Consider the following 20,653-nt stretch of genomic DNA (forward strand, 5'->3'; position numbering starts at 1 on the left):
CATTTCGAGCAGCACTGGAGCAGAAATTAGATAAAAAAAATTAATCGCACTTCTCAATAATAATAAAAAATGGTATTCTCATATTTGCATAAATATTTGTTATTTCATTGATGCGTCCCGTATACATATCACAAACAGCTTTGAGCTAAAGCCTAAATAGGCTGAAAATATAACATATGATCCTTTCCTCTGGCAACCAGAAACAACACTAACCATTGACCAAGTGCATATGATGGTATGGTCAAGGAGCAGGCATTACAAAGTGTCATTACATTTGTGAACCTTAATACATATCATAACTTACTTAATAACATGCAACTAATATATAACGCGACTCAAAAGCCTGAACAATCTGGATGGAACATTTTGAAGAGATCCATATTCTTCAATCTCACACCATAATTGAATCTTCCGTGTCTGAAACTGCACATAATGAAGCAAGAAACCTGCACGGCCAGACAATAAGTTGCTCATGTAACATAATGACCCACATAATGGATGTATTTGTGATTGGTTGAGGTATACAAAATAAATTGGCGACAAATGACAAAAATACCCTGTAAAGAAATTGGAGTGTGTAGAGGCTAAAGGCTAGAGCAAGGGTATATTGGTCAAATAACATAGAGTGACTTGCGATTGCACTGTCAATAGTGCCTTTCGCTCTGTAAATATCTACTCACTCTTTGAGTATCTGCAGTGGGTTGTCACGTACTTTCCTTATATTGGTCACACAAACTCCATACTATTGCAACTAGACCTGATTGCATAATTTACAGTTGCCTTGCCTGCTGGTTATATTCTGCCGAACTCTTTGTTCTCAAGCTCTTTGAGAATCCATCTGGCACGCAGGACAGGGCATGAAGAATAGCATTTCAAATAAGATTATATTGAGAGGGCACTCCATCCTTATCATCTGCAGGAGAATAAATCAATAAGATGTAATCAACAGACGGAACATAAAATGTACACATAACCATAAAACTACAGCTACATCACTAAAAAAGTAGTGTTGATAATTATTGTTATGTTTTCATTTAAGCAAGTGAGCCGAATTTACAAGGAAGAGAAAAGTGTAAACGTAAGCAAATTAATGGAGCACAAGATGTCAAGATGCAGGTTCTTGTGACAAATGCCAGTGTTACAGAGCTCACCTATGCTAATACAATTCTCAACCAGAAAAAGAGAACATTAATGTTGCTGATAAATTTTGTACAATTAGTATCAAGAAAAGTTCCCATTATAAACTATTGACTCACTAATTACTCTGAAAATCTGAAGTTATAAGAGAAGGATTATTTTTAATCTTTTCTGTTCTAATTATAGGTCCAAGAAGTGGATTTGGATTAGATGGCTGGTTTTATTTTTTAAAGTCCAAAAAGGTCCAGCAGGATTCAAACTTAGAGACTCATATGCTTTGATACCACATTATGGGAGAAAGACAACTCAATTTTTAACCCGTTAAATCAGGAATTGTCATATCATGTCTGCCGCATAACATTCAATATCACCATCATCTGAAAAATGTAATTCTATGACCCAGGTACAGGTTCACATGACAATCCACGAATCATATTTGGTATACTCGTGTGAAATTTAATTTTACAATAAGGTTCTTTTTGCACCCACTATATGATTCACTTTCCAGAGAATTGTTATATTATCATAAATAAAGCATGGTGAGCAGATACAATCAAACATAAACTCTACCAGCATTACTAGCATCAGCAAGTACTATTGTGAGTTCAGTTAACATGTGAAATTTGCATATAGCCAGAAAAAAGCAGTTAAAGTAGCAATACTTACCTATCATCTGCCGCACCATGAGTTTTAAGAAGCTGCTCATAGATTGGATAATATTTTGCAGGGACAAAATCCTTGAACCTGCTCAAAATGCAATGATGAGATGAATATAGTAATGCACTGCAATTGCTTCAAAAGTCCATCAAAAACCGATTGTTAAAGGAAAGAATAAATAATTTATAATAGCATGAGATATGTTTCTATAACATCTAATTCAATCAAAGATGAGTGTATTTGCAAGAGAACTTTGATTGCTTAAGACTAGAAAAGAAGAGAGAAGAGCAAAATGTGGCTGTCTCTGTCTTGATATTTGTGTGTTTGAAGATTCACCTCCAAGTTTTATTTCCATCCATAATTGTCAGTTTATAGCAGCTTCCTGTTTCATCTTTAGGTGGCCCTCAAGGTCAGTACTGGTGCACTGAGCAATACTCTGTGTGTGTGTGTTTGTCTGACATGTGTGTGACTTCATGTCTCCAAAAAGAGACAAAAAGAAAACAAGATATTGGCTGCAAGGCAGACACATGTTGTAAAACCAATCAGTACCTTTTAAGAAGTAAATGCCTCCCAGGATCAGAGAACAATCTTGAAATTGACTCCAGAACTGGTGTAACTTTCATGGTTTTCAATTTCAAGGCCTTCATGAGTCCTACAAACTCTTTATACTCTGCAATAGAAAGTTTTTCTTGAACCTACAAAAATAAAAATTAAAAACAATATTGTCTTAGTTAGAGAAGAAGTAATCTTATCAGTTTTCTATATGCAACCATCGCCGGTCAAAAAACCAATGCTCTCAAAGGTGGCCACAGTATGTGGACTGTAAGGGAATCCATAGCGTAATACAGAATGCAGACACATGTGAGAATACATATAAATTCAATACTTATAATGATAAATATATTACCATTGCGAACATTTCATGATCAAGATAGATAAGGGAACAAATGCATAGGGATGAGATGCTTGCCTTAGTTGCCTACAACTGTACTGGATTTCAGCAATAAACTTAAGTGCACTTAATATTAATATTTTCCATCTCCATAAGCTGATAAAAACCCTAATATCCAAGTGATGAGAATGCATTTCCTACTAATCGCCAAGTAAAGCAATGGAGTGGTAAAAGCCTCATGTTTACAAATTAAAAAAATAAAAATGGAAGATAGTAACATTATCAAGTAATATATGCTTACATGCATGCATAAACACATATCTAGAAATATTATACATATACATACAAATTTATATACAAAGCCATCTAGAAAAAAATAACAATTTAAAACTACCTGCATCAAGAAAGTAGAACCTCTGGATTCCTCATCACCACTAGGAAGAGTAGTTTTCTTTATATCCTCTTTCTTTTCAGATACTTGCTGAGTGGTACTTTTCTCAAATTGATAATATGATGCTTTTCCATCTTTGCCATTATTCTCAAACCCTTTGGATTCACAAGATGAAAGCTTTGATATTTGTTTACAATGTCTCTCCGAACTACTATTGCACAAAAATTTTTCTAGTAAGAGGCTCGGATCAGCATTATTCAACATCTTTGAAGTAGAAAGATTCCCAGAATCAACCGCATCAGGCCTTCTTTCCAAAAGCTTTTGCTTTTTAACAGAAAAAAATGACCCAACATCCTCAGCTAGGCGTTCACAATGTGCTGCATCACTAGTTAAATCAATCACTTCATCATCCCTCTTGTTATCTTCAACTGGTGATTTGTTGCTAAAGCAAAACGGTTCTCCTAAGTGCTGTGAGGTTAGACTGATTGGCAGTTGTTTACAATATGGTGCATTGCTAGTCAAATCAATCACTTCATCACTCCTTTCATTAGTTTCAACTTGTGAGTTGCTCCTCAAGCAAAATTGGTCTCCTGATTGTCGTGAGATTAAGCTGCGTGATGGTTGTTCAGAGTTCAGTGCACAGCTGTGTCTGCTAGAAAGAGTTGAGCGATTGGCAGGAACTATGTGAGATAGCTGAGGACAGTTGCTTCTGATAGTTGCATATGATGCTGACGATGACCTTTTGGAGCAATCTTCAGCACTTGAAGCCTAGTGAAAGAGAAGATGAGAATACATGCTTCAGGTTAACATGAAAATGAAAGAATGTACTACAATAGAACTTTTATAATTTGTATTATATCATATCAGAGATATACCATAGAGGTAACATATTTTGATGATGAAGATTTGTCCTGAGATAGAATGCACTTATCTGCAAAAGAAACATGTAAAAAAATTTAGTGCGTAAGGAGAACTAATTAGAGAGTACAGAGGAGTGAAGGCTCACTTACCAAATAAGTTTTTCTAGCTTAGATCAGAAAGAGAATAGGAAAGAACGAAATCAGAGAACCTAGTAGGAGTTTTAAATTGTCCTGTATAACTATTTGATTGAAATGTTCTCAACTCTTGGAATAATGCTGTAGATTTTGATGAGTCACTTACTGCAATGCTAGTGCAGATAAAGTTTACTAGAAACAGAAAGAATAACCAAGTTCCAAGATTAAATGAAGGTAACCAACCATGAAACAGGCTAAGGACTAGAATCAAAATCCTAAAACTTTGTTTCATATTAAATTAAAATTTTTGAACCATATCATGAATCTACTATACCGAGATCCATGGCAAGGTGAAACCCTGTAAGACTGGAAAGAGGATTGCACAAGTGAAGGGGAAAATAAAAAAAATTATATGTACCAAAAGGAAAATCACATTTCAATATTTCATTATAAATGCCATTGTAGAGAGCTTGCATGACCTTTAAAAGGAAAGATTATCAGCAAATCAACTGAAAGAATATTGAGATGGAAAAATAGAGCATCCTATCCTAGGGTGATTTTAAATGGCTATTTTAAGTAAATCACAAGGCAAGAAGAAATACATATTAACAAAAGGGCCCTTCAATGACGGGGAAACAATTATTAGGATATCATTAGACATTCTGAAATTTTGAAGAGAACACTTCCAACAGTACAAGAGATGAGATTGTCTTCATAGTTCAGACATGATGTGCCAAATTAGGCACATGATAGAGCAACTTGTTTTGCTTATATTAGAGATAGAATGATATAGAACCATATATAACGATGCACTCAAATCATTCTACTATAACAGCTAAGCAGAAGTGAAAAGGAAAAAAAAAAAAATCAGCCTGTGCACTACTGTAGATCTTACAAGCTTGCTAATAAGGAAGAACAATGGAATAACTTTGATATAGACAAAGTCCTTACAGTCAAACCATCAAATGAAAAGGAAACTCAAAATTAGGAGTCACACATAACCAAGTTTTGCACTAAATCAAGATTGGAATGATTGATTCTAAAAATCCAAGAAACTGAAAAGAAAAATTACAAGACAGCTAACTGTACTACAAATGAACTATTGGCTCCCCAACAAAATGATACACCTAAATCATAGTATGAAAAGAAATATTCAAAATAACACACAAGTTATCTTCTTGAATTGAAAATGTACTACAAACCAGCAAAGCTCCCACGGCATTTTATAAGAGGTTGTCAAAAAAAGAAAATCAAATAACTCCATTAAAAAAACTAGATGGCCATAAAAAATGACATTTTAGAGCAACTGCACAACTATCAGACAACAATTAAGAACATCAAACAATTGACATCAAGAAAAAGAAAATTCGGCTGAACGACATTCTTACCATCGCAAGCGCTTACTACTCGATTTGGTTTCAAAGAACCAAAACCTTTGTCGCGGAAAAAGCTAGTCAATGTAAAGACTACTTCTCCGAATTTCTGGTAGCACTGCAAGGACAAATAAACTTAAGCTTACCATTTGCAAAATAAAGATGCAAAATAAATCCAAGAAATAACCTTTGTATATGGCCGGATCCAGTATGACATTTGATTTTGACGACTTTGTTGTGCAAACCTACGTAGAAAATTACCAGATTAACAAGAAAGATCGATAGAGAAGCCAGATTGTAAAATTAAGAGAGAGAGAGAGAGAGAGAGAGAGAGAGAGAAAGAATAAGTGCTGACTAAAATACTATTACTTCTTTAAATGGAGTTAGATCAATAATATCCTTGTTAACAGACCATCCACTGTTCAGATTTTTGAAAGAAAATTCCCTCAACAATGTAACATACAAAAATGAGAACAATAAATTGTACTATTTACTAAGTATTATAGATGCTGTATATTCCAAGAAAAAAAATTGATTTATCTAAATTCACATAAGAAATGAAAATGCTTAAAAATACATATAGCAAAATTGGAGCAAGAGAAACTATCTGAAACCTCCTTTAAATGTAAGAATAGTCCAGATGGAAGAGACCACTCAATTTCTGATATAAACTTACATATTAACCTCTTAGAACAGTTAATGCCAAGAAGAAAATGAAGCTAAAAGATAAATTCCCAGTATATGGACAACTTGCTAATGATCACACCTTTCATCACAGAAAATTATTGCTCCATAATCATGGCGATGTCTAATGACACGTCCAACAGCTTGATTGACAGCCCTTGCTGCTTGCTGGGTATACCATTCCTCCCCCGTCAAAGCCTACAAAATAACAATGTTTTGTTGCTTATCTTTAGGTGTAGAGAAAATAATTAATTTATCTGTGCACACTTCTAACACATGAATATCAAACATTGACTTTATCATAACAGCAAGAGATAAGTTTAAGTAATTTTACTACCATGGAGACTTTATTCAGTGATAAAGCCTGGTGATCCAAGAATTCACGCTTAAGACGAACCTGCCAACAAAATTTCATTTGTCCATTCAAATACTGCCATGAAATTCCAAGAGACTACATAACAAGCGTTAACAAGGAAGTGAACCTTAGGATCAGTCTTCATAGAAAAAGGCATGCCGGTGATTACCACAGCTCTCCCAGCCTGGTCAGCAAAATCAAGACCCTCACTGACCTGAAACCATGAAAAAGAATCAGATAAAGTACGAACAAAATTTTTTAAGTGATGCTAAATGAAAGTAGCTCACATATGCAGCAAGTTGATAAAGTACTAAAAGACAGGTCTATCTGCAGAAGAATCCCCAACAAGTAGGGATAAAACTTCATCCATCATGGTTTAACCGTAAAGCATACTCGGTTACAGTCTTACATAATTGTAAGGCCACTTAAGGCTCCAGCATCTTAAAATAAATTCTTTTCCTAAAAACTCCACATTGAAGATGTAGTATTGGCAGAGTCAAAAGTGAGAATTCTCAAAATATCAAAAATAGACCAAGCAGTGCATGCTCTCAAGTCTCAATCTCCTGAAGTCAGTGTCTTATTAACAAATTTTAAGTTAAGAAATGCTATAACTCTGAGCGTAAACTAGAAACATATCATTAACTTTCAGAATGATGAAGAAATAAGGACAGACTTTGCCACGACAAACTGCAAAAAATATTGCCCCAGAAGTAGAACTATCACGTAACTTTGCCTGAAAATCCTGCATGAAGGACAACTGGTCCTTGTTAGTGAAGTAATAGATGAAAAACAGTAATGCTAGTAAAACAGCTTGGAAAAATACTGAGGTGATTATAATGGATTAAATAGAATTAAAACAAAAGTTCATTCTTTCAACCTAACCTGAATTGCATGTGGAAAGTATGATGACTGCTTAGGTTCTACAACAGGATGTTTGTATTTACACACTCTTTCCCAAATAGTATTGAAATCTGACGATCTTGAATGACTCTGTAAGAGATTCAAATTTGTTTAAAACTGAAACATTTTACATGTATAAAATTTCAAATGCAGAAAACTATTTTCATACCATACTTTTCCAGCACTCAATGCATTGGTTCATCATATAGTATGAGGGAAAGAACACGAGTAGCCCATCAGGCACAATTCGAGCAAAATTAACTGCATTGGGTCCATATATATACTTCTATAATTCAATTAATGATGATAAATTAGATGTCAGTAATATTCAGAATCTCAACTTACCAATGGCATTGCCAAGTTCTTGCTTATATTCCAGCGAATCACGATTCCTGTATGATGAATTAAATGGATAACCAGATGGACCAACAGGTGCAACTCCGACCCAGATTTGGTTAGCAGATATAACATGAGGGTTCTCTAATCTGATTGGAAACTCTCTACAATAACAGAAACAATTAAGTCACAAAGAGAATACCATCAAGTAACAGAAGAAAATAATAGAAGTAAGAAATTAGATTTACAGGTTTAGCTCCATGGCAAATGAATCCAGGGGAGACAAAGTGCCGGATGTCAATATTATAGAGCGGACACCCAACTTTACAAGTTCTTGCATAGCAAGCCCAGGGTTAAAACACCACCAACTAAGTATCCTTGAACCCTTACCTACAATCACATAGAGATCATCTGTGAGGAAAATCTATGATCACTTTCCAAGTATCAGACTATAAATTCAATGAAGCTTGACAGGGTACATTCACAGGAAAATAAAAGCATTTTGTTGCTTTCAACTAAAATAGACCAATCAACTATTTGCAACAACTGGGATACCAGTGCATCAGTGACAGCAGATCAGGTTAAAAGTCATAAGGAGATGCTTGTTACCACCGATGTACTTGGGCAGTGGATCACTCGTGGGTTAGCTTTCTGAGAAAGCCTGACCGTAAATCATATACAGGATATGCAGCTCCCGCTCCGTTGGGAGAAAGGCCCCTCAAGTTTAAGAGGGCATGACAGCAGATCAGGTTAAAAGTCATAAGGAGATGCTTGTTACCACTGGTGTACTTGGCAAGTGGATAGGGGTGAAAACGGATCGGATACGAATCGGATAGTGCTCAACCCATATCCGGATCCGTATTTTTAGTTTGGATACGGATTCGGATACGGATATTAGACGGATAGTAAAATTTAAAACCATATCCTGATTAAACGGATACGGATAATTTTCGGATAAAAGATCGAATCTTAAACGGATATTAATTAAATTTAAAATAATTATAATATTTTATTTAAATATAATTAACACAAAATTATTAAGAGTTTTACAACAAAATTTTTTTTGTATGTCGAATATATAAAATTAGAGAAATTAATCTATATAAATAATATATAACGCATTATTAGTAATAATATTAATACTTACTATTTAAATAAGCAAACTAAAAACTGTAAATCATTTAAAAAAATATGCGGATAAACGGATATCCGATATCCGTATCCGAATCCGAAAAATTTATCCGATCCGTATCCGAATCCGTATCCGAATTTTTTTCAAAAATTCTATCCGTATCCGAATCCGAATCCGAGTCGGATAGAATTTTTTTATCCGAATCCGATCCGAGTCGGATCGGAGTTAATCCGACCCGTTTTCACCCCTACAAGTGGATCACTCATGGGTTAGCTTTCTGAGAAAGCCTGACCGTAAATCATATACAGGATATGCAGCTCCCACTCCGTTGGGAGAAAGGCCCCTCAAGTCATAAGGAGATGCTTTTTTTTTTCATCAAAAAAAATAAGGGGGCATGTTTTCAGTTTCTACAACTAGGAACCAAACAATCATAACAGATGGAATATCAAACTGTTGCCCCTGAATACTTAGGAAGCTTTTCTAGAGAAGCCTGGTAAGGCATAACTGAAATTCAGCTCAAATATATATAATAAAAGAAGCTCAACTGAAGCATTCCACCTTCACCAAACATAACACTGACCAAGTTGTGAAATTCTCAATAATCTTTAACCCTTTCTTTCCAAGATAATTTAATTGTTTAGTGATAGATGCATGTTGTAATCAAATGGCACTTAAGTTGTATATTTGCATATCAAATCATTCTCAGTACCCACAATTAACACTATTACCTGAAACATGTACAGTATCGAGAGATTTCAAAATGCCACTTTTCCGAACCATATAAAATATGTATAGAAAGAAACAAAAAAAAAGGCATAGTCAAAATATGAATATGCAAGGAGCATATCTGGAACAAAAATATGAAAAAAAAAGATGACAGTAACCTTCACAAAGAGAATCATCACACCTTTTGTGGAACTTGTTTGAGACTCTTGCACATGAAACTGAAATAAGAAAGCAATAGTTGGTTCAGATATTAAATTATCAGAAGATAGAAAATTCCAAAGAAAGTAGGTGTATATACTCATGTCTAGAAAATAAAGATAAACAAAAAGAAAACTGTCAACCAAAGAAACAAAATATAGATTTTAACAGTACTAAAAATATGTAAGAACAACTCACACGATAGAACTTTGCATGGTCTTTACTGCCACCTCTGAAAATAATGTCGAGTATATCTCTTATGCTTTCTAGTCTGCATATGGTGCCCCTTGACTTGATTGGTATCCCAGTCTCAGATGTACCTAATATTTTAGGTAAGAAACATATAGGATATTATTTTCCATGGAAATTGGGGTATACATGGTACATATAATAAGGTAGCACAAAGACACCATCTTTTGTAATAATCTAACAGTAAGACATAGCTATGAGAAACAGATTTTCGTAAATCATAACTTTACAGACCAGAAAAGAGAAGAAAAACAGTGAAAAAAACTGGGGCTTTTAGAAATTTGAACAAAAGCATTACCCTCCTCAAGGAGCAGAGAAGCATTGTCAATCGTCTCGATAAGCATACTGGCTGTTTCATATGTGATATTCAGGTCAGCGAGAAACTCATATACATAACTCCCAGGTCGGGTGAATCCCAACTCTTTGGATTCAATAGTAACCTCAGCAATCTGTTTCTCAAGCTTCTGTAAAAGGGCTGCAAGATTATCATTGTTATACACAGAAACAAAACATTTTCTCAAATATATGAGGAAAAAAAACTTAGAAAAAGCCAATAGGAACCCACATATGATAATTGCGAGCTAAATTATGTTGATTCCCTAGCTTTGATAAAATTCAGCAATCACAAATCACCAGATAAACTCACTTATCCAGACAGAGAAGAACATCTGAAGAATAATAGAAACTAACCTATCTTATTGATCCATCTATATAAAGGAAAACATAATGCATGAATTAACTCAAATGAATGTACAGATAAGTTACCACAAAGCAATTAAAATAGTACTTATGCTGGATTGAACAGGAGGCAAGAACCATGGTAGAGAAAGAACCAGAAAAGACCAAAAGAGAAATACTAAAAATTGATGATCAAGAAAAGATACTAACAAAGAATCTTTCAGTGACCACAAACGACTATCAGGAACAGGCGAACAGCATATTAGAGGAGTATGCTGTACATTCTTTTGAACAGAAAAAAACAACTGAGATGTTCACCTGACTGTTAGTGCACACGGTGATGGTGTATCATCAAGCATAAAGCTAATAACGGAACAAATAAGCACTGTTTTTAAAGGCGGCTGTTGCAGCTGCCATGGTGGGGCAGTGAGCTAGCCACCCCACAATGCACCTAGGCGGCCTTCTAATGACGGGTAGGACGCTGTTTGTCATTTGGCGGGCCGCCTTGTTGTTTGGCGGCAAGAGAGAGGTTTATGAAAGTGAGAGTAGAGAGGCCACGTGCTTGCCTCAATCATGCGCTAGAGAAATGGAGAGTATAAAGGTCTCAGATTCCTCCTGCTCTTCTTCTTCACTTCTTTTCTTATTTTTTCTCCTCCTTTTTCTCTCTTTCTGTCTTGAAAACCCATTTCTTCTTTTCTCTCCTTATTTTGGGAACCCACTACTCTTTTTAAACATTGTGAGTTCGCAATGCAGAAAGGAGAAATGGTGGGATATGTTGTCATGCTCTATACATACATGCATATATATATAGTTAATTTGTGATTTTTTTTATTATGGTTGTAAATTACTATTTAAAATTTTATATATGCTATGTTAATATATAATATATATCATATATAATTATTTTATATTTTTTATATATTAAAAATCCTAAACCATCTTGGCACTAGTTGAGGTGACCGCCCGTCATTCGCGGCCACCTTTCATAACACTATAAATAAGGACTTTTCAGATTCATGTATTTAGAAAAACTGCATCTACACATTCAGAGTGCAATATCAAAATCAGGTTGTAGTTTATAGATTCCATGATGTATCATTTCCAAGTGCCAAGTTGGGATCCTGTGCAACCCCTTTACATTCACCTTAATTAAGTGGATGTCAAAACATAGCCTCTAAACCTTTGATGAGAAGGTTTCTCACTTAGGACTACATATGCAGCATCTTGAAATGCATGACACCAAACAGTCCAATACTATCCAATTAAAAGCAGGTAATATATACAGAATACAAATTGGCATACACAGTGGAGGCACCTTTAAGAATAGCATAATTATCCGGATCAAGCTTCTTCTCAGCAGATTTTTCAGTCATCCTCTTCTCTATGCAAAGGTCAATACATTGTTTTGCTTCAGAAATGCAAGCAGTAAGACTACTAGAAGGCAAGTCAAATGAGGCTGCATCTGCACATATGCTCTCCTGCATGTTTATGTAATTAGAGGTCATCTCTGATTCTCTGACAAACCAAAGTACCAAAAAGATAAGAAAAGTCACATAATAGATCTAACAGTACTACAATAGATAAAACTTAATGTTATTTATCTGTTCTAAAATATCTCCAGTGATGGAAGTCAAAATAGCATAAGATGAAATTGAAAAGGAATGGTGATCCAGCCAACTTAAGACAAAATCAAACTTCAAATCTGTGGTACTTCTTAACATGCATTAGCTTGAAAGCCAAAGAAACAACCTAATATCGATGCAGAAAAACAAAACAAAACAAATTATAAGCAGAAGCAGTGTTAATTTCCATTACCAGGTTGTGTGCTTCATCAAATATGAAGACAGCATTGTTCCATGGTATACCAGTTAAAGAGCGTCGCTTTCCAGGATCAATAAGATAGTTGTATGGAGCAAACAAAATATCAGCAGCCTTGTGAAGTTCCCGAGATATATAATATGGGCATCTATAATATTATTCAGTATTGTGAGCTAAAAGAAATATTGCCTTTTATGCTGAAATTGGAAACTCAGATATCAAATACAAATGATAAAGTTCTAAAGACCTACGGTCCTTTGCTTCTTCCAATATTAACCAAGTCTTCAATGTCAAAAGGCTCATTTCCAAGTCCATGATGGTTCTTCATGTACTCTGCAAAAACAAAAACAAAAAATCCACACATATTAGAAGAAAAGGGAGCAAAATCTCTAGTTTACCAAGATCGAAAAAATCTAAAAATTATGCAAAATTGTAAAAGTTAAAAAAATATACTGCTTAGTTAGATGCCACAGCACAAATTGATTGTTAGAACTTAGCAGTGCACTTGCCCATAATAAGCACTTGAGTTCAGTCCAAAGTTCTGATTGACTTAGAAGTGAGAGAAAGAAAACATGGAACAAAACCTCTAAGCAGAATCACAGTGGATCAATTTATTAGTGCAACTTTCCACTTGTTTTCCTTTCAAGGGTCAAATAACTTATCAATGAACTGTGAAAAACTGATAATCATTTTGGATGACCGCATTCTTCAGTAACACATTTAGCAATCTATCAACATGTTGAGCAAACTTGTGAACTCCAATTATTCTACAGCATGAAAAATCAAACCTAGTAATCATTTTTCCCTTTATAACATAAAAGTGTTTCAATCATTTAAGTAGCCCATTGTGTAGTTATTAGAAATGATTGCAAGATCAAAATTGTCAGACAGCTAAAGAGAAGGCAATGTAACTTAAATATGGACTAAAATCACAATTTCTACATGGGCTTGTATAATACACTGCAACTGATGCAATAAACTGTACTAGCCAGACAAAAGAAGAAATTATAACAGAGATTCCAATATACCAGCCATATGCAGGTGTCAAATCAACAGAAAAGCGCACAAAAGTAACTATAAAAAAATTAATTTGAGAAAAAAAAAAGTATATGATGATGCTAACAAACATAATCTAAAAATTCACAAAATAATTTAGTATTCTAACACCTGCAAAGTACATAGTCCAAAAATGTGAGTCCAACACAGCACATCAGTTATAAAAGTTCTGAGTTCTTATTTGAAAGAAGCAGATATTGTCATATAAAATTTTGAAGTTTATCACTTGCAACAAATGAACTATTACATCAGTGAAACACAAGTACCAGAAACACGGGAGTGATGGCGGCACAAGCGCTTTCTACAGACGTATTGGCAAGCACTGTTTTGTGCTCTACCTTGAATCTGGCGCACTTCATCGTGAATGCACATCTGCTCACGAGAACCTAATACTGTCATTTTGGGCCTGCAAGCTTGTAGAATCACTAGAGTTAATAATCCAGAGGTTGCTACAAATCTGTGTTATAACCAGCATACTTTGAAAAAAGAAATAGACACAGAGATAATAAAATGTCAACAAAGCCTTTATTCCCACTATTGATTGCATCTCTCATCAACAAAGAACAAGAGGAGCTCCACAGTAGGGTGTCAGTGCATTATCTTTCAACAACCAGTCTAAACCAGAAAAAAGGAGGGTTGCATTAGGTACAACTGTCATTTGTCAAGACAACCATGCAAAGGTCAAGCTTATTTGAAATACTAATCATGAAGAAATAACTCACTTCATGGAAGAGAGGAAAACAGATAAACAATGAAAATATCAGCGCTGGCATGTCCAACAGGCAGAATAGATTCCAGATAAAATATCAAGATGGAGATAGTTGACATAAAAATGGAAAATTGGATGGAGCAAAAGGTTATGTTAATGGAATATCCAAGACATGACACTGTTTAGTATATCAAGTCAAACAAATTGGAGGAAGAACAAGACAATAGAGAAGGATAATGAAGAATCAAGCTAATCTCAACCAGTCTGCAAAAGTATATTATAAATAATGAAAAATAAAATCAAGAACATCCAATGTAGAAATCAGCAGTACGCCAATAAGAACATCACATAAAAATTTAAATTGCAAAAGAGAAGAAAAAGAAAAAGAAACATAACCTGTAATTGCTTGTCTTCAGCTCTCTTATAACCTGCTTCAGCTGGCTATGAGTGCGTGAAGTGTATACTATCACTGGTAAATCCGACCTAGGATGCTCCGTCGACTGACTGCTGGATGGCTGACTTCCAGAAGCCCAACTCTTCTCTTCACCACCACCAGTTGAAAAGCCCCCCAAACTCTTCCTCCAAGCCAAGGTAGCACAAAGAAGGCACAGCGTTTTCCCCGTTCCCGTGGGACTCTCAAGCAAAGCATTACATCTCTACGTCAAAAGAGAAATAACAATAAAGCTTTAGGGTGTCAAACCGAGAAGATCTAGAACAAATCTAAAAGCGAGCGGAATGATAAAGATTAACAGGACGGAATGGGATTACTTCCCTACTTCAAAAGCGAACAAGAAAAACTTTAGAGTTTCTAAACAGGAAACGAACACCGCGAGACGAAATAAGGTTCTTAAAGCATCAGGAGCAGAGATCAAACATGTGGAATCGGGTGGAAGAAAACTAACCTCTTGCAAGGACTGGATGACCTTCTCCATGTAGACGATCTGGGAGTCGTACGCTTCGAAAGGGAAATCGACATCGACCCCCTTAATCTTGTAGATCGGCATCTTGGATCGAGCGCGGAAGAGAAGATGCAGCGGATTGAGCTTGGCAGATTGACAGGCGGAGGAAAAAATATAAACCCTAGAAAGCTTCTCGAGGAAGGAGATGCGGTGACCAGAAGTAGAGACCGGAGCGTGGAAAACGATCTAGTTTTCCCGCCATTTTGCGGAAACAAATCTCCCTCGTTCACGATAAGTCGCCACTTCTCCCACATAAAAGTCAAAATTCGGCGATGGTACATAAAGTAAGCGCCGAGTTTAGCGATAACAACAAGCCCACTGTCCCCTTGAAGGTTAAAGCCTGATAAGCAAGTGGATGTTGTTTTTTGATAATTTTTTCTTTAATTTAGCACGTATTGGTGCCGTATGTGTGCCCCCCTCGCATTACTCCTGTAGGTTTGACAAGAGCCCTACGTTTTCCCTGCAAGTCCGCAACCTAAGCCTTTGACCCACTCGAGAGTTCCCAATTCTTCCCTCTCCTAACCGTTTTTCGCGGGCGCAATAACCGTTTTTCATAGACCGTCAAGTATTATCCCTTCCTCTTCCCTCCCCTGCTCCCCCAAATGGACATCCACCCATAATGGCCGGAGCCAGCGAAACCTTCTCCGACGACGACGTCAAGTATGACGACACCGCTGTCTCCCGGCGCCGCGACCCTCGTCTCAAGGAGCTCGGCGTCTCCTGCATGCTCAATACCGAGGTCGGCGCCGTCCTCGCCGTGATCCGCCGCCCCCCGGACCCCACCTCCCAATTACTTCCCCCGGTCCACGAAGATGCCGCCACCGCCCACCTCCTCCGCTCCCTGAAATCCCTCCGCTCTCTCATCTTCCACCCCGACCACGCCGACTGGCGCACAGTCGACCCCTCCGTCTTTCTCTCCCCCTTCCTCGACGTCATCCAGAGCGATGACGTCCCCGCCGTCGCCACCGGCGTCGCCCTATCCGCCGTGCTGAAGATCCTCCGCCTCGACATCTTCGACGAGCGCGCCCCGGGGGGTCGCGAGGCCATCCACTCCGTCGTGTCCGCCGTCACCAACTGCCGCCTCGAGCGCACCGACCCCGCGTCCGAGGACGCCGTCCTGATGCGCATCCTCCAGGTCCTGACAGCCGTCATGCGCGCCCGCGCCTCTGCCCTCCTCACCGACCACGCCGTCTGCACCGTCATCAACACCTGCTTCCAGGTCGCGCAGCAGTCCGTGCACCGGATCGACCTCCTCCAACGGAGCGCTCGCCACGCCATGCACGAGCTCGTCCAGGCCGTGTTCGCCCACCTCCCGGAAGTCAAGGTAGCGGAGGGCGACGACTTGGGGTCCGACGTCGAGGACGACGGGCCGGTGACCGGGTACGGGGCTCGATGCATGGTTGATATCTTCCACTTCCTCTGCTCGCTGCTCAACGTCGGGGAGATGGACGACACCATCGAAGGCTACGGTTCGATCAGCTCCGACGAGGACGTCCAGCTTTTCGCCCTCGTGCTGATCAATTCGGCCGTCGAGCTAGGCGGCGAAGGGATCGGCAAGCACCCAAAGCTTCTTAGGATAATCCAGGATGATCTCTTCCATCACTTGATCCACTATGCAACTCGATCAGGCCCATTAGTCCTATCCATGATCTGTAGCACTGTGCTAAATCTCTACCATTTCTTACGCCAGTAAGAATTACTATCATTCTCTTAACTGTGAAGAAGAAGGAAAGAACCCCCAATAAGGATTAATTTATCTTTTGCAGGGGTCTCAGGCTCCAGCTTGAAGCATTCTTCCACTACGTGCTCTTAAGGATTGCAACGGGAGTAAACGGAATCCAGCTTCAGGAAGTTGCGATTGAAGGGATAATAAGCTTCTGCAGACAACCGACGTTTGTCATTGAGATGTACGTCAACTACGACTGCGATCCCCTCCGGCACAACGTGTTCGAGGAGGTCGGTAAGCTGCTCTGCAAGACAGCGTTCCCGGTGATCAACCCGATGACGGCGACGCAGGTCCAGGCGTTCGAAGGCCTAGTGAATGTGATCACTACCATCGCTGACAATGTTGAAATTGATAGGATCCCGGAACGGGACTTATACAACATCGACGTCTCGGAGTATCAACCGTTCTGGATCGAGAGGTGCGATGGGTGCGATAACCCGGAGACCTGGGTGGAGTTCGTCCGGACGAGGAAGCTGAAGAAGAAGAAGATCATGATAGCGGCCAACCACTACAACAGAGACGAGAAGAAAGGACTAGATTTCTTGAACATTTGCCATCTAGTACCAACGCCGCCAGAGCCCAAGAGCCTGGCCTACTTCTTCAGGTACACCCCAGGTTTGGACAAGATCAAGATAGGGGACTTCCTTGGTGATCCAGATGAGTTCAACATCCAAGTGCTCAAGGAATTCACGGAAACCTTTGATTTCTCCGGCGTGATCCTCGATACGGCATTGAGAACCTTCCTCGAGACGTTCCGGCTGCCGGGAGAGTCGCAGAAGATACAACGAATCCTCGAAGCCTTCTCGGAGAAGTTCTACGAGCAGCAGTCCTCGGAAATCTTTGTCAGCAAAGACGCGGTCTTTATCCTCTGCTACTCGCTTATCATGCTAAACACCGACCAGCACAATCCGCAAGTGAAGAAGAAGATGACCGAAGAGGAGTTTATAAGGAACAACAGAGCAATCAATGGAGGGATGGATCTCCCACGGGAGTACCTCTCCGAGCTCTTCCATTCCATCTCCACTCACGCGATCACGCTCTTCGGCCAGGCGGGGTCGCCCACCGAGCTCAACTCGAACCAGTGGGCCGACCTGATCAAGCGATCGCGAGTCGTCGAGCCGTTCGTCACCTGCGACTTCAAGCACAAGCTGAGCAGGGAGGTGTTCGTCGCCATCTCCGGGCCCTCGGTGTCGACGCTCGCTGCCATCTTCGAGCACACCGACGACGAGGAGATCCTCAATGAGTGTGTCGAAGGGCTGATCTCCATCGCGAGGATCGCGCGCTACGGATTAGAAGACATCCTCGATGAGCTCCTTTCATGTCTCTGTAAATTTACGACCCTTCTAAATCCCTACGCAACCGCAGAGGAGATGCTCTTCACCTTCAGCAATGAGCTGAAGCCGAGAATGGCTACATTAGCCCTCTTCACCATTGCGAATAAGTTCGGCGAGTCCGTCCGCGGATCGTGGAAGAACACGGTAGATTGCTTGCTCAAGCTCAAGAGGCTAAAGCTCCTGCCGCAATCCGTAATCGAGCCGGAGAACGCCGCGGCCTCAAAATCCGAGCTGGTGCCGCACGCCAGGTCGGAATCCGGCGTCATCTTCCCCTCGTCGCACCAAGGGTCGGGCACCAGCCGCTACGTGTCCGGGTTGATCGGCCGGTTCTCGCAGTTCCTCTCGCTGGAGAGCGGCGCCGAATCGATGCTCAACGCCGGGAGCGAGTTTGAGAACAATCTGAAGATAATCCAGCAGTGCAGGATAGGGAATATATTCAGCGAGAGCGCGAAGCTACCGGACGAGTCATTACAAAACCTCGGACGGGCTTTAATATTCGCGGCGGCGGGTAAAGGCCAGAAATTTAGCACGCCGGTGGAGGAGGAAGAGACGGTGGGCTTTTGCTGGGATCTCATCTCGATGATCGTTTCCGTAAACCTGCACAGATTCACTTCGTTCTGGCCGCCGTTCCACGACTGCTTCGCCGTCGTTTCCCAATTCCCGCTCTTCTCGCCTTGCCCGTTCGCCGAGAAGGCCATCGTCGCGCTCTTCAAAATCGCCATCAAGCTCTTCTCCGACCCCCCTCGGCTCGACAAACTACCTGAGGAGCTCCTCTTCAAATCAATCAACCTGATGTGGAAGCTCGACAAGGAGATCCTCGACACCTGCTTCGAGAGCATAGCGGAATCCACGGCAGAGATTCTAAGCATGCATCCCGAGAACATACAAACCATGCTCGGATGGAAGACTCTGTTGCACCTCCTCTCTGTAACGGGGCGACACCCCGAGACCTTCGACCAGGGAGTGGAGGTTTTGGTCAAATTGATGAGCGAAGGCACTAATATAAGTAGATACAACTACCCCTACTGCATCGAGGCGGCTTTCGGCTTCGCCGCGCTTAAGATTAGCCCTTTGGAGAAGAGCTCCGAGATACTAGACTTGATGTCGGAATCGGTGAATTGGATAATTCAATGGCATAAATCGGGATTCTCGGATCCTGGAAACGCCAACAGTAGCTCAAGCAGCTCATCCGCCGAAGAGGGACACAAGACAGGTGCCAGCGCCGGCAACCTCGCGGCGAACTTATTCATGAAGCTCGCGGAGTCGTTCAGGAAGACAAGCTTAGTCAGGCGGGAGGAGATCCGGAACCAGGCGGTGGCGGAGCTGCGCAAGTGCTTCGCGGCCACCGAGGAGCTGGAGTTCCCGCCGGCGAACTGCCTCGCGCTGTTCAACCTCGTGATCTTCGCGATGGTGGATGACCTGCACGAGAAGATGTTGGAGTACTCGCGGAGGGAGAACTCCGAGAGGGAGATGAGGAGCATGGAGAACACGTTGAAGGAGGCGATGGAACTCCTTGTGGAGGTGTACTTGCGCTACTTGATACCTTTGTCGCAGAACCCCGGGTTTCGAACCTTCTGGCTCGGGGTGATGAGGAGAATGGACACCTGCATGAAGGCCGATCTCGGGAACGGAGGCGAGGCGGGGCTGTTACAGGAGGCAGTGCCGGCGCTGCTGAAGAAGATGATAGTTGAGATGAAAGAGAAGGAGGTCTTGGTGCAGAAGGAGGGGGATGAGCTCTGGGAGACGACAAACATTCAGATACAGTGGATAGCTCCTTCAGTGAAGGAGGAGTTGTTTCCTGAGGAGTTTTGAGTGACAAAGGTATGAAAACTTACTGGCAAATTACTGTACAGAAGCAAACGTATTTAAAACAAAAACAAAAAAAAAAAAATCCTCTTTGTATGGTAATTCTGATGAGAGATACTTATGATCTGGAAATTACATTTGTAATTTTTCTTTTGTTGAGAACCAAATAGAGAGGTTCCATTGTGTTTGAGATGTATCATTTTCAATCTTTTAATTTGTCTATAAGTGCATTAAAAAAAAAACGAAAAGAAGAATGGCAACAACTTTGCCCGGCCTTTACTTGCTTAACAATCATGTGGTTGCTTTCACTGAACCAATGCTTCCAGGTTGGTGAGCACAGGGTAATTCTTTTTGACTAACTTCCTCCTCTCAAAAGAAAAGAAGAATAACAACTTATTACATTTCATAACCTGTTTCCTATTTAGTTCTGAAAATATTTCTTGGAGTAATCTTTGATCTAACTAGATGGAAGATAGGAAATAGAGGATAATTAATTGAGACTATCTTCTGGAAAACACCTTTCTTTTAAAATTAGAATAATC

At 39.8% G+C, this 20,653-nt stretch overlaps 2 protein-coding genes across 5 annotated transcripts; one reads left to right on the forward strand and one right to left on the reverse strand.

The window, feature by feature from the left end:
• Positions 1-77: 77 nt before the first annotated feature.
• Positions 78-15,436, reverse strand: LOC140764382 (regulator of telomere elongation helicase 1 homolog). Of its 4 annotated transcripts, none has more exons than XR_012105054.1 (25): positions 15,189-15,436; positions 14,683-14,942; positions 13,844-13,983; positions 12,773-12,854; positions 12,519-12,669; positions 12,019-12,181; positions 10,324-10,500; positions 9,975-10,096; positions 9,760-9,796; positions 7,969-8,110; positions 7,730-7,884; positions 7,554-7,645; positions 7,367-7,474; positions 7,158-7,226; positions 6,612-6,698; positions 6,467-6,526; positions 6,212-6,327; positions 5,633-5,690; positions 5,461-5,563; positions 3,953-4,008; positions 3,081-3,845; positions 2,344-2,489; positions 1,804-1,881; positions 786-913; positions 78-446 (listed from the first exon to the last, which is right to left on the reverse strand). XR_012105054.1 is itself a non-coding variant. In XM_073102971.1 (24 exons), exons 1-24 carry the CDS (start codon positions 15,288-15,290, stop codon positions 910-912), a joined length of 3,273 nt encoding a protein of 1,090 aa, XP_072959072.1. In that variant the 5' UTR covers positions 15,291-15,436; the 3' UTR covers positions 78-909. The 4 variants fall into 4 exon arrangements, 1 of the variants encoding a protein (XP_072959072.1); XR_012105047.1 differs by having other exon boundaries at positions 681-913; XR_012105052.1 differs by having other exon boundaries at positions 557-913.
• Positions 15,437-15,864: 428 nt separating this feature from the next.
• On the forward strand, positions 15,865-20,255 carry LOC140759240 (ARF guanine-nucleotide exchange factor GNL2). Its single transcript, XM_073095746.1, has 2 exons — positions 15,865-16,934; positions 17,012-20,255. The coding sequence occupies exons 1-2, from the start codon at positions 15,865-15,867 to the stop codon at positions 20,115-20,117; spliced, it is 4,176 nt and encodes a 1,391-aa protein (XP_072951847.1). The 3' UTR covers positions 20,118-20,255.
• Positions 20,256-20,653: the final 398 nt, after the last annotated feature.

Source organism: Typha angustifolia, chromosome 1 (genome assembly GCF_048772165.1).
Source record: "Typha angustifolia cultivar Huaian chromosome 1, ASM4877216v1, whole genome shotgun sequence".
Taxonomy (NCBI): Eukaryota; Viridiplantae; Streptophyta; class Magnoliopsida; order Poales; family Typhaceae; genus Typha; species Typha angustifolia.